Source organism: Tinamus guttatus, unplaced genomic scaffold, assembly GCF_059628265.1.
Source record: "Tinamus guttatus ecotype Peru unplaced genomic scaffold, ASM5962826v1 Tinamus_guttatus_pri_ptg000423l, whole genome shotgun sequence".
NCBI lineage: Eukaryota > Metazoa > Chordata > Aves > Tinamiformes > Tinamidae > Tinamus > Tinamus guttatus.
Window position 1 is genome coordinate 3,672,193 of NW_028288957.1, and position 13,650 is coordinate 3,685,842.

The following is a 13,650-nucleotide window of genomic DNA, read 5'->3' on the forward strand; positions in this document are numbered from 1 at the left end:
TGCTCGCCCAGCCTCGTTTTTCTGGCTGTCTCTGTTCTGGATGGCTTCCAAGTGCTCTAACGAGGCAGACGCCTCCCCTTCCCCTCGCTGCCCGGGGCTGTCTCCCTTTGCTGTCACATCTAGCACAGCAGCTCTGTGCTGGCCCCTTTACAAGTACATCCAAATGGGACCAAGAGCCAAACAACCCCTTGGCTTTCACACCTGGTGCTCCGTGACGCCTCCTGCAAGCCCACAAGGGAAATGCCTGCCCTTGCTTCCCGTATGCCCTCCATGAATTCATCGGGTTGCTCCAAGACTTTCTCCTTCGCCAAGCTCTTCCAGGCTGAAGAATTGCCCTTATCCTGCTGCGGCACCTCCTCGTACTTCTGTCCTTCTCCAGGATTGTGGTTCCCCACTTTGAAGAGTGAGGGGATGGATCTGGAGGGGCTGCCAAAACCGCTGCGGCCCCGCGTGAAACAGCCTCTCCGTTTGGGGTTGCGGTTGCTGAGCGCTGAACGGGAGCAGCTCCGAGGTGTTTCCGGAGGGCTGACAGCTGATCCCAAGCTCTGCCTCGCTGGGAAAGCAGCCTAAAAATAACCTGGGGCCGCAGGGCTCCGTCGCGGCGCCTTGGCCTCCCGTCCGCGTCTTCCTGCAGAGCTCAGGGCTCCTCCTGGTGCCTCCTGTTTGCTTGCGTGTGCTGTGACTAGCACAGCGTTACTGGCCTGAGATTTCAACTCTTTTTATTTCAAAGCTAGCATGTTTTGCAGCATACACAGGTCCTAGCAGGATGGATAGGGCTTCCTCCTGGATGAATAAAATGTCCAAAAGGTAGTTTGTGAGTAACAGAAGTGCCTAGGAACCCTCAAAGGAGCTGCAGAGATGGTGCTGTGAGATGTTGTAGTAGTGCAGAAGCCAGTTCTTGGTGGGGAGAGGGAGGAAAACACTGTAGCATCTTAGCTTAAAAATGGTCATAGCAGCTAATGAGTGTCTGTAGAAACCCAGTGTGTCCCTGACCTCCCTTGCTCGGTGTCCTGCTCCGGGAGCTACTGGGAGTGGGACTTCTGCTCCGGGTGGCACAAAGAGCCCCCAGGACAGGGCTCTTTGGACAGGGCTTTGGTGCCCGAAGGTTTGGCCTCGCGCACAGAGCGGCTCGTGCTGCTGCCATCTCGCTACTGTGAGAGCGGCCACCGGAGCAAATCAGGTCCAAGGAACATCCCAGGAGGACACGGAGAAGAGCTAAGGGAGGCCAGCGAGCAATGCCAGGCTCCTTCCGTGGATGTTTCCTGGTGAAACCCGAATGATGCCCGCGGAACTATATGTTGGCGAGACAGCCAGACCAAGCAGAGCTCGGGCGACCGTGACTGCTCCCAAACCCGTCTCCAGCTTCGCGGAAGGATGCTGCTTCGTTGAGTCAGGCTGCCCACCGCAGCTCCTGGTGGGGACGTTGCCCAAACGCCCGGAGCTTCCACAGGTTTTCCCAGCAGGAGAGGCCGTCCTGCATCAAGCCAGCTCCCGTCCTGCTCCATCGCTGGTCCCTACGCGCACGGGTTCGGCCTCCTCTGGCAGGAGGCCAAGCAGCTTCCCTGGCCTCCAGAACGGGCAGGTTCCCCACAAAGAGCCTGGGGGACAGAAAAGCCTCTCCCTGCTTGAACATAATGGCTCCCTGGTTCTGATTTTCCACAGCCTAGTGCTCTACCCCTGAGTCGTTGCAGTTGGTGTCCGTCGGGCCAGCCGGCGCAGTCCCGACGCGGAGCAAGGGCGGCGGGAGGGCGGAGGTGGGCAATGGCCCCGCGAGCTCCTGTCTCTGCTTGCCTTCACAGTGCTGCTGCAGCACGGAGCTGACCCCGGCATCCGCAACACCGACGGCAAGTCCGCACTGGACCTGGCCGACCCCTCGGCAAAGGCCGTGCTCACAGGTAAGGCTCCGCCGCGCTCCCCCGCTCCAGCCCCTGGAAAACTCGCCCTACCCGCTGCGGAAGAGTGGTCGGGAACGGCGATTTTAGCCCGTTCCTCCTTGATGTGGCTGTCATTTGCCTGCTGCGCTGCCCTGGGGCGATTGCTCTGCCGCAAACAGGATTGCGGCACCGGTGTGGCGCCGCTCACCACGTTTCTGCTGTGTTTTCTGATCGCTACCCCTGGTGTGGATCAGATCGGCCCCCGATCCGTGGAAAAAAAAGGGAAAAACAGGTCAGGTTTGAGACCTTCCCTGCGTGCAAGCCAGGGTGCTCGTGTAACTGCAGAAGTGCCCGTGATCCAAAAGGCGACCTGCTGCCCATGGCCGGGACTGGTGCTCCCCAAAGTCCCTAATTAGGGTCTTTTGCTGCAGGCTTCCTCTCTCCTCCCCGTTATTTTGAATGGAACTCGTTACCATGCACTATTTTCCCCCTTTTTAGAGGCTATTAACTGCCATTTTTTTTTCATGAAAACATTAATTCTGCGGCTATAACTGTGTTTTTATGCAGCTGTGTTTGTAGAAATGAAGTGTTGCAGCATACTGATGAAACCTAAAAGTGGGATTTGGGAGCCTGGCAGCTCTTTCCGAGAAATACCTAGCCCTTCGTGCCACGTGGGATAGCTGGGAAAAAGTGCTTAGAACAGAGGAAGGTTGGGCTAAACATGCCCGTTTAGGTGCGGGAAGGGATTCAGCAGCTGAGTTCCGTTTAAGGAAATGGCTGTTTTTCTGCTGCTTATTTCTCCGGTTCTCTCCCTCATGTCTGAGGGATTGATCCAGGCCTGGCGAATCCCTTCTAGCTGGTTTCACTCAGTTCTCCAAAAACAAAGTTGTCCAAAAGCAGGGTTTTTTTTCCTTTTCCAGAAGGTGAGGCAAATGGGAGGCCAATACCGGGCTGGGAAGGGGCTTTCTTTGTAAATTGGGATGGGTTTTACGGCACGACGGATGCTGTGCACCATTCACCCGCTCTCGAGTCAGCAGGAAGAGGAGAGAGGCTCTTTTTTGTTCTTAAGCCATGTTGCCTTCACGGTTTGAGGATTTTAAACCCCAGCCCCTTCCCTTCAGGTTGGTGCTGCCTCCTCTCGGGGTAGGTTTGGGACGAGAGGGACGTGTGGCCCTGGGGAAGGCACCTCGCAGCCTTCCCGAACGGAGAGGGGCTGAGGAGCCACGGGAGCCCTGGGCGCAGCCCCGGGGAGCCCGTCCCAGCCTGGAGCTGCTCCTCATTTCCAGCCCGGACTTTGCTCCTCGCCTCCTGGCTGCGCCTCGGGCCCAAGGCTATGGCTCTCGGGAAGGGCTGATACCCCCAAACCGCAGCATCCCCAGCTCTCAAAACCACTTTAAAGAACTGAGATTCCCGGCACTTGGATGGGTTGGGAAATGTCATTCGTTAGGAAAGCTCCTAGGTGGTGCAATCTTAAATCTTTAATCTGCGCCATGGTGCTAACGGAACAGGTCAAATATTTCAAGGGCAGCCTTCAGAGAGGAGACCTTCTGCCTCCCTTGTTCCTTTGAGGCAATAAACATCTAAAAGGATTTTTTTTGGAGCATATTTTAAAATATCTTCCCCTATCCCTTGTGTGGCTCTTATTTTTTGCGAAAAAAAATAAAGAAAAAGTGGCTTGCCAGTCCTCAAGCTCCTGGGACCTCCTTAACGGAGCATTGATGGCCGCGACTGCTCCAGCCTCGTAGGAAATGAATTTTTGCCTGGAATTGCTGCCTCGGGTAGGTCAGCGTGTGCTGAAGGCCGCCCGGGGAGGGCTCTCGTGTGACTCCTGGCTGGAGTTTGGGGTTTTTGGGACACCAGCTTGCGAGCGACACTTCGGTTCATTAAAAAACCAACTCGTTTGCTCAGTGGAAGCCGTTAACACCATCACCCGGCGCCGAGCTACGGACTGCCCGCGCTCTGGGCTCTCCTGAGGGTGCCCTTTTCCGGGGCACAGCGAAGCAGTCTGGATGTCTCTCTTCTGTAAGCTAATAGAAGTTAAACTGCTTGGTTAAAAATCATTTTTAGCTAAAAGTCAGACACGGGGGACTCTATTTGTGTCCTCCCGGAGGGGCTGGAGGAGGGATGGATTTGTGGAGCTGCCTCTCTTATTTCTTAATTTACCATGGAAAGACAAACATCCGATGGAGAAGAGCACCGATACAGGAGCTGGAATTTCAGAAAGTATGCTGTGTTTTGGATCAGGTAGCATGAAAAAACGGTCCTTTACACTTCTAAAAGAAGTAGCTGGGCATTTCTGCTTACACTTGTGTGTTTTGTGCTCCTCTAAAGCAGTGGAGGGAGCCGAAATTTGGGCAGCTGACTTGAGGGCAGGAGTTTTAGCTGTCAAGGGGCTGCAGGTGGAGCCCTCCCGGCGCTGGATCGATAAAGATGAGAAGGGCCAAGATTAGAATCGATGCTTCTTCATACCTGCTTGGGCCATCCCGTGCATTAATGCTTAAAAACAAGCTGGCACGGGGCAGGTGGCCTCACATTCCTGCAGCGGGTCCTCAGTTGGAGGCAGGTAGTTGCAATTGCACACGTGCAAATGTCGTGCCTTAAAAGACCATAAGATAAAGATGGATCTATTTATTTCCCTGCCCGCAATGGCAAATATTTCCGCTTGTTTTCTGGCCCCCTTCGCTGCTGTGTGATGCCTCTGGTTGAGCTTTGGAGCTCTCGCTGCCAAGGCAGCTCATTCCCACTGGTGTCTCACTTGCTCCGCTGCTTCGTGCAGGTGTTGGTAATGTGAAGTGCCAGGGCGGTTTGGTGCTACTGATTCCCTTCCGCTTCCCAAGTTTTTGGAGCGTGCGTCCGTTCAGCAACATACGTTCTCGCTCCTTTAATTTCAATGGTCAAACTGTTACTTAAATCCTGTTTCAAGCTGGAATAAAGGCAGACAATTACCTAGGTGACCTCTGCCGTGAAGAAGCTTGTCGCTCGCCTCCCGTCGTAGCTTTGATTTCTGTCATGTCATCTAAAATTAACCAAGAACGGCACGAACTGGCCCCCGTCGGGAGAGCGGTTGATTGAAGCCCTCTCGGGTCCCGCGGCTCCAAAGGACCTCGCTCATCGGAAAGGTTCCTGAGCAGCTTCTCAAACTTGCCTTAAAAACGACTAAGAAGCTCCTGGATTGATGTGCTACGTTGGTCTGAAGAGCAGTGACACCCGTTGGGGTTTGTGCTCCTTTTCCAGGGCCAAAAAAGGGGGGGTTTGCTGTGCATTGGGGCAGATATGAAGCCCTGGATGATGCACTGTGCGGAGACACAGAGCCATAGGTGTTTTTCCTGTTTTTTGGCAGTTTTGCTGCTGTTTGACTTTGCGCTGTGGCTCCTTCCTCCTCTCCAACACGAGAGCTCAAATTCTCTCAAATCTGGCAGCGCCGGCTGAGGCTTCCGCCCTTCCCGAGCTGTCCGCGTGCTCGGAGGCTCTCGGATTGCGCTTGGCCTTGCGCTTAGTCCCTTATTGAGCAGGGACCTTCCATAACGTCCCCCCTGTGGCACCGTGGCTCGCGGGCGTCTTGATCGCTGGGGCCCTGCGTTCCCCTTCTGCAGCAACAGCCGCCCGCGTGCTCAGTAACTCATTGCTGTGCAATGCTGGAGGATTAGGCTCTCCTCGGGGCGGATAATGAGCTTAGGCCTCCGCCGCGCGGCTCCGCGGGGGACAGGAGCGTCCCGGGCGCTCGGGGAGCTGCTCGCGCGCCCGCGTCGGTGCTGGGGCCGGATACAGCGGCTTGGAAACGCACCTGGATCTCGCTCGGCGTTCCAGCCCTGGCACTGCTTGATGCTGCTCTAGACGGGAACGTCTCCAGGGCTGGAAGCAGCCCACGCTAATCAAGAAACACTTGGAGCCTTGAGGAAAGCGGCTGCTCCTGCACAGAGAGGCCGCAGCACCAAGGCCTTTGCGCCTTGTAACGGTGAGGAGAGCGTCGTGACCTTCGTTTCCTGGCACCCTCCTGCCCCAGGAAGTACCTAACGTTTTCCAGGCTTCAGAGCAAAGCTTTAGCTAATGATCGTTGACGTCACAGCTGGAATGAGCCAGAGAATTTCTTGGATGCTCTGCCACTTCCCTCGTCCACCACGGCACATCCATAGGAAACCCACAGGAGCTGCGGCCTTTCCATCTGCTGCTCCTTTTGTTCGGTCCGGTTTTCGAATCGATGGAGAAAGAGGCAAACACCATCGATATATTGTGCTTTTTAATAATAGGAGAAAGAAAATAAGTATTACCAGCTAGCTGGGCTCCGGGCTTTCCCACGCAGGGGTCACACCACGGACCCCGACTGCTTCGGTCGTCCCTCTTTTATACCGTTTTTACCCCAAAAATGTTCCCCCTCCCGTTTTCCTGTTCTGCTTTCATGTCAATGTTATCTATATTTTATTGCTGACTGGGACATCTGTATAAGCAACCCCTCCATGCAGACCATCCCGTCTTGCCATATATCAGGAGTCCTTGCAGATAGGCAACCCCTCCATGCATAGCCACCTGTCTTGCCAATTATCAAGAGTCCTTGCACTTCGAGACTAAGTATTGACTAGCTTATTAGTACACTCTACATTAACTATTTCATCCCTACACTTTAGGCTCTCCTGGTGCCTCAGCTGATTTCGGTTTTCGTTGTTGGCCCCATAAATGCGTGTCCTGGTTGCCGATAGCTAAAAGCAGGAGGCGTCGCCAGTGCACGCAGTTTACATCTAAATGTCCTCATGGGTCTGTTAAGACCAGTTTGTTTCTGTTTAAACACAGAAGTGATTTAGTGCAGCACTTCTGCTCGATCTCATTCCTTCCTTCCTGTTCACTGCTCCCCTCTGGGGGTAGCAGAAAAAATAAAGTACCCGAGGTGCAGAAATGTCTGAGATTCCTTCAGAAACGGTCAGGTTCTCGCCTGATGAAGAAACATCATCCAAGCCCTGGCTCCTGCCTGTCCTGCGGCTGTGAGGAGGTTTAATTTAGCTCCCCCTGAAACTCCCAGGTTATGTTCTGCTGCAGCTTGGGGGATTTTTTTAAATTTTGCTTGATCTTAAGTATCAAGAGGGGGGAAATAAGGATAGCGAGAGGTGTAGCTGGTGGCAAGGACACTAACTGTCCCTGGGAGGTGTCTCGGGGCAGCTCCCTTGGCCTGGTGCAGTCCTGGCGACTCCAAGGAGCGCCGACCGCGGATACGCGGCTTCCCGGGGATGCTGGCGCGTCTGCAGTCCAACCAGCCCCAGGGCGACCTGGCCGCGTTACTCTGGGGGATCAGAAGTTTCCAGCTCCTCGGTACCGGAAAAACGGAGATAAAGATTGGAGACGGTCCCGCGAAAGGGAAAGGAGCTGAAAAGAGCCTGAAGATGAAGGGTGCAAATGAATAAACGTAGGGCGAATCAATTGTCATCAGTCCTCTCATTACCCCTTGGTTCCCCGAGTCTCCCCCGGCGATCCCTCGCGCGTCGGGTGCGGTGCAGAGGCCCCTCTGCTCCTTTGGGGATCGTCCCCAGGAACACCGGGGCGAGAGCAGGCGCAAGGGGAGATGGCTCCTCCTCGAGGCTCGAGGTCCTGCTCTGAGTGACGAGAGGATCCCTGTCTGTCCCCTCTGTTCTGCCCTGCAATTACCGGGGGCTGAGCTCCGTTTCGGAGAAAAGAGCTGCAATTAACCCCGTTAATTTAATGCTGTTAAACTTCATCCTGGCTTGTTGCTGAAGCCCCGGGGGCATCCAGTGCGTCCCATAGCTTTCCCCTTCTTTACGTTGAAAGGGGTCTTGTTTATGTGCTCCCATCTCTTGCACAGCTGTCGCGGGTGAAATTACCGAGTGATCCGGGTCTTTCCTTGGCAGCTCCTGTTTTGAACTGCCCAGGAGCGGAGCTGCTCTGGGAAATCCGTGCGTGCCGGGAGCGCGGGTAGCTCCATCCTGTGCTGGGAAGCGAGTCTCCATCCTCGCCTGGCTCCCTCCCCGGTCTGCAGGGCTTGGTTGCCTTCCCGGGGCACGGCGCTCCCCTGGGATAGAACAGGAGCCCATGTCGTGCTGGTTGGAGCTGCCATCTCCTCACGCTCATTGCTGTCCTGTGTTCCCATCCTCCTGGAAACGGGCAGAGGCTTTTCCTCTAGTGTCCTTCACTCTGCGAGCGAGTAACCCACCACGACCCATGGACGTAATTCCTTTCCCAAGGGACTTCCCTGCTCAGAAACCTGGGATTTCTTATGGAAGCGAAACCTCTGCAGTGCCCTGGGGATGGATCCATGGGAAAGGGCATTAAGACCCCAAGTCTTAATGCAAGTTTCATGGCAGGTCCCTCCTAGGTTACGGAGGGGCCTCGGGGCCATGTGTGGTGACAGAAACACCCGAAGGGCTAAGCTTAAACTAAACTTTGTTATAACTGCCCGTGCACCGAAGACACGTTTTGAGGCACCACGTAGGCCTTCTCGGTGGCCCAAACCCATACCAAGCGCACGCTGAGGCGCCTGGTGACCGTGCCGTATCGCATAGACACTTGGGCAGCGTGTTCACCCTGGGCCGATGGCTTAATCGGGAAGGGACCTCTTCGTTTAACTGAGTAAGGAGGAAGGGGAGGTTTCTTTTCTGTAAGAAAAATCGCCCAGGAGGGAGGGCAGCGGTGAATATAGTAGTGGATAGCGCTGCAGGACACCGGCTCTGAGGGGGTTTTTGAGGCCCAGACCTAGCGGGCGTGTAGGAAAGAGGGTGATAGCGTCGCCCTGCGCGCACGGGGCCTGGTGGGGCTGCCCCGGCCGGGTCTGCGGGCGAGTCTTGAATCCCAGTAAGTCCCGGGAGCGTCGCTGCGCTTCCAGCCAATGTTTCTCCTGGCAATGCAGCTCTTCGGGATGGCTGCGCGAGGGAGGCAAGACCAGCAAAGGGGGGTGTTTCTGGTTGGTTTTCCCCCCATTCTCAGACTCTTCCTTGTCCTGTGGGTTGGAAAGGCTCGTGGTTGGGCCCGGGGCTTCCGCCGTGTTGAAGTAGGAAGGAGGAACTGCCCCCGGACCCTCAGGTGATGCTGGCCTGCGGCAGCAGGACGTGGGCAACCAGACTGTGGGCCTTGGTCTCTAGGTTTTGCAGTCCAGCCTCGTCCCCTCATTTTGCTCAGAGCACTCAGCTTGAGGCTTCCCTTTTCCAACCAGTGGATGGATATACAGTCGGGTTTTGGTTTATTTCGCTTTTTTACGCGATGCATCTCCTGCCGCGCGAGCTGCCCTGTGCTCTGCGGCGCTGTGGGTCTGCTCAAAGGCCCCTCGCTAAATTCGGGGTGGAATTTGCCTCCTGCAGGAACCCCCCCAGGAAACGCGGGCGCCGCACGCGCTCTCCGCGGCTCCCGGGAGAGCGCCGCGCTCCGCGGCTTTCCTGCCATTTCCAATCCCCGTGGATGCTTCGGGAGGCTGCGGAAAGCAGCGAGCACGGGGCGTGGGGTGGGGGGGAGGTGGTTCCTCCGCAGCCGCCTGCCTTTTGTCCGGCTCCGTGCGGGATAACGGCAGGGAGGGGGCCCGCTCCCGCGGGAGCGCCGCAGGAGGGGCCGGATTGGCGCAGGAGCCGGCGCTCGGCCGGTCTCCAGGCGCCCGCGGATGCTGCCGCCTCACGTCACCGCGGCCGCCCGCGGGGTGGCGGCTCCGCTGCCGCTTCTTCCTTCTTTTTTTTTTTTTTTTTTCCTTCCCTTTTTTTCCCTCCTCCTCGTTTTTTTTTTTTTCTTTTTTTTTTAATTCCGAATCTGCGTCCCCTCGCGTTTCTCCGTCCGTCTCCTGCCAGATGCTAACAGCATGATATTTTGCAACCATTTAGGTGAATACAAGAAGGACGAACTCCTGGAAGCTGCGAGGTGGGTGCCGCTCCGCGACATAAAGCTCCTTGCTGAGGGAGGCCTGCGGGTTCAAGGAGAAGGAGAACGGGGTTTTCTCCCTGAATCCCTAGCATTATTCCAAGGCGAAAAGGCGCCGCTCAGCCCCGGCGCAAACGGCCAGGGCTGTTTATGTAATTGAAATACTGGAATCCCCCCCACCGTTGTGGCGATGGGGTTAATATCAATTGAGGTTTTCTCTGCTTTAAGCTGCTTAAATCCTATTTATGGTTTTGTGGCTGTTCTTTTTAGGGGGAAATTGAATACTGGCAATTTTTTTTTTTTTTACCTTGCTCCTGTAAAGCTGATTTTCAGAATGTTTCCTATGAGAACAGAGCAAAAGGAAGTCTGTATTCCAGGGATGCTTTCATCCTTTCTCTGGCAGCCCCCAAAATGGTTGTCTTTAGGCTGTTTGGCTTTTTTAAACACATCACGATGTTTTGCTGTGGCCGTATGAATTTTATGAGCTGTGAGGAATTCTTGCTAACTAGCATTGGATTCAGAAAATGGCTTTCAGCGGATCCGTGAAACGAGCTGAGGGAGGTGGAGGACGAGGTAAAAGAGAAGATATCAAGCAGTGTTTTTGCATGATTGCTGCAAATTGAACATCCTTTCCTGCATTTGCCTTCGGTTTTGAAATGCTCAGGTCCTTTGGCCATTTGACATCCTTTTGGGCTGAGTATAAATATCAATATATGGTAGTTTGATACCTAGCTCCTTGGTAAATTTTAAATAAATATCAATATGTGATAACTAGCTATCTAGCTCCTTGGTAAATTTTTTATCAATATCAATATGTGATCGCTTGCTGTCTAGCTCCTTGGTATTTATTTATTTTGCAGAGAGATGGGTCGTTTTCTTTTCTCCCCTTTCCCTAATGCCCTCCTCTCCATTTACAGGAGCGGTAATGAAGAAAAACTGATGGCTTTATTGACTCCTCTAAATGTGAACTGCCATGCAAGCGATGGGCGTAAAGTAAGTGAATACCCCTTTCCTATTTCTGCTGTTCAAAAAAGATGAATTTTAACCCTATAGGGAAGCACAGGTGCATAAGCCGCGCTATGGGGTGTGGGTGAAACCTATGCAATGTCATATTTTTTCCCCACAAGGCAATTAAATGCCATTTTCCCTGATCCTGGCAGGTGCAAGAGCCCTGCTGTCGGCAGGCATGGGTTGTGAATGGGTAGTTTCTTGTACATGTCAGAGCCCAGCACACACCCAAAGCGAAACCCTGGAAGCTTTGACGGGAAAAACAAAATAGGCTGCTGCAGGTGAATAAAATAAAATATCCCTGTATTTTAACAGAGTCTAGGTGAGGGCGCTGATACCGTCCTTAGCTCCTGATGCTCTGCCTCTTTTGACTGCCTGATACACTGATATGATTCTGCATTTTCTTGACTTCAACCTTCTTGTCGTATTCAACTTTCTGTGCCGGGGGGGTGGTTTGAGTGGGGGAGATCAAGAATTGGGCTGGAATTGGAGGAAGGAGGAACAAATGCCGTGAGAAGCAGATCTTGCGATTTGTGGCGTTTTAGATGCCTGAATAATTAACAAGCACTGGTCTGGGTAGACCGCTGGCTTTGCACACTTGTGTGTGTATGTGTATTTATATGTGTATTTATATATATATTATATATATGCACACATACACCTTGTACCAGAATGTTCTCAGCCTGCATCTATTGGAAAGGTCTCTCGCGTGTAAAGGTGCAGCTCCCTCTCCAGCTCTCAAGCTGCTGAAGGAAAAACATGGGAGCTTTTCCCTATATTTTATTCCCTGTATTTTATATGCAGCGCGTTAGAGGATGGTGTAACGGGCAGCCTGGTCTGCAGCTGCTGGGCATCGGCTGCGCCGCGCCGCCTTTGCATGCACAGACCTATTGCCTGTAAGAATGTGGCTTCTTTGTGAAAATACTCCTATTTTGAGAGAATTTTTCAAATGGCTCTTGAATTGTAACACCCAGTGTTTTAAAATACACATATCACCTGGGGCGCTTGGGTTTCCCCTTTTTCTTTTCAAGGACCTCCCTATTGAAGGCGCTTGCAGTGGGATATTGCTCTGTGCTATTGCAATTAAGCGGCGTGTTGCTGAGTAATCGAGCCCCCTTGCTAATGAGCTAAGGCCAAAGGCAGAGCTGGGGTTGCCATCAGTGAGGAGAGGAACAAGCCCTGGCGGAGGCGCCACCCTCTAGGGTATTTAATGCTCCAAAATGAAAAAAAAAAAATTAATCTTATTAAACTAGTGGAGATTATTTATGTGTTATTGCAAATTGGCTTGAGGAATCGCTGTGTGGAGCTCAGAGAGCATTTTGCCTTTAAAATTAGCCAATTTGGGCACTCTGGTAATTGGTCTCTGTGTTTGATTGTTGCTAACACGCTGGCTATTAAAACACGCTAAGAATTAAGGTACCTTGCCATTGATTTTAGGTATTTTTTATGTTGAGGCCTGTTAGATGTATAGGCCATACACCACCATAAATGTGCAGAATGGTTAAGGTGAAGTAATTCCCCATAACACGGGCACTGTATAACTGCGTTTTTATTTTTAAGCATTTTATTTTCAAGGCATGATTCTCATGTGCTGCTACGAGATCTCTGGGGTTTTAATCTTCCTAAGCAGCGCTGCAAATCCAGTGAACTTTGCAAATCCAGTGGGCCTACAGCACAGCGCCGTGTCCGCTTCCCCGTGTGCTGCGCTGCTTCGTGCAAGCCAAGGCTTGGGAAGCTGCGTTTTCCATTTCTCTAGGCCTGGGTCAGTGATTTCCACCCTCTTTTATTATTATTTTAGTTCTCATACGTGGTGTTTTCTAACGGCGGCCGTAAGCAACACAGTTGCTTTGCTGCGTTGCTTCCTCAAGGCCTGCAGGCCGCAGTTACCACAGCGCGAGGCGCAGGACACAGACGCACGCACCTTCGCCAGAAGGTTCTGCACCTTCACCAGAAGAGCCTTTTTCCCCAAAAGTGTGTCCTGTTCCATTTAGTCCTGCCTTTTTTTTTTTTTCTTTCCTTCTTTCTTTTTAAGGGGAGATTGAAAAAAATCACAGAAACCCTTGCGTCTGGTGTGATATGTAACATAAAATTTGCAGGCCGTGCTGTTCCTCCTCGGCAGGCTCCGCAGAGTATTTCCTCTGTCAAAATGGAGCTTTCTCAAGGTTCAGTTCTAGGTGAGTTTTCCAGGACTTGCTTTTGAATATTTTAAAGTAGTCCTTCCTACCTGTTATTTGAAGTTAAAGCTCTATTAATGTGTCCTGGGAGCTGCATTCCTGACTTGTTAGAATAATCCCAGCTTCCATCACCTGCTAGCTAGCAGTAAAAGGAAAAACACTGTTTGAATAAAACGTGTCCTGGCGGCAAAGGGAGTTGAAAAGGTCTCTTGGCTTGCTCCTTTCCTTTGGAAAGCAGTTCCTGTGGACACGTGGAAGGTGCTCCGGGAAGAAACGCTCATTGGGTTTTCAAATACACCTGCAACTTGCGCATTGCAATGCTTTGTTGTGTTGTGCTTTCCTTTTTTGAAAAAAGAAATTAAAAAACGGTGTTGGAAGGGAATGCCACTGCTTTGGCTCCTTGTGCCCCTTCCCAGCTCCTAGTCCTTGCAGCTTCCAGACCTGGTCTCCTTGGTGCTTGCTCTTATGCCTCCGTTTCCCGCCTACATGTAGACAAGTAGCCTGATGCCTCCCCAGATCCTGCTCTGGGAGCTCTTTGGTGGGGATTAGCTTGATGCTGGTGGGATTGCGACTTCCTTTTCCCCCTACCCTTTTTTATCTCGGTGTGTTACGTACAACCAGCCCGATGGGCCTCAACGCAGAGGGCTGATGAATAGAAATGGAATCAGCCCCAGCAGGTGAGTTATGTCCCCTCGTACCAGGGAAAGGCTCCAATTTGCTGCTGGAAGGTGGGTTTGCCAGCCACTGCCTCAGCA

General features: G+C 52.8%; 1 protein-coding gene across 1 annotated transcript in view; it reads left to right on the top strand.

Annotated features, from left to right (window-relative positions):
- TNKS (tankyrase) overlaps positions 1-13,650 on the top strand; it is a 38,014-nt gene that overhangs the window by 3,804 nt on the left and 20,560 nt on the right. The window contains exons 3-5 of the mRNA XM_088531639.1: positions 1,800-1,895; positions 9,677-9,713; positions 10,631-10,706. Of these exons, the coding sequence (XP_088387765.1) occupies positions 1,800-1,895; positions 9,677-9,713; positions 10,631-10,706 (209 nt within the window). The remainder of the gene's footprint in view (positions 1-1,799; positions 1,896-9,676; positions 9,714-10,630; positions 10,707-13,650) is intronic.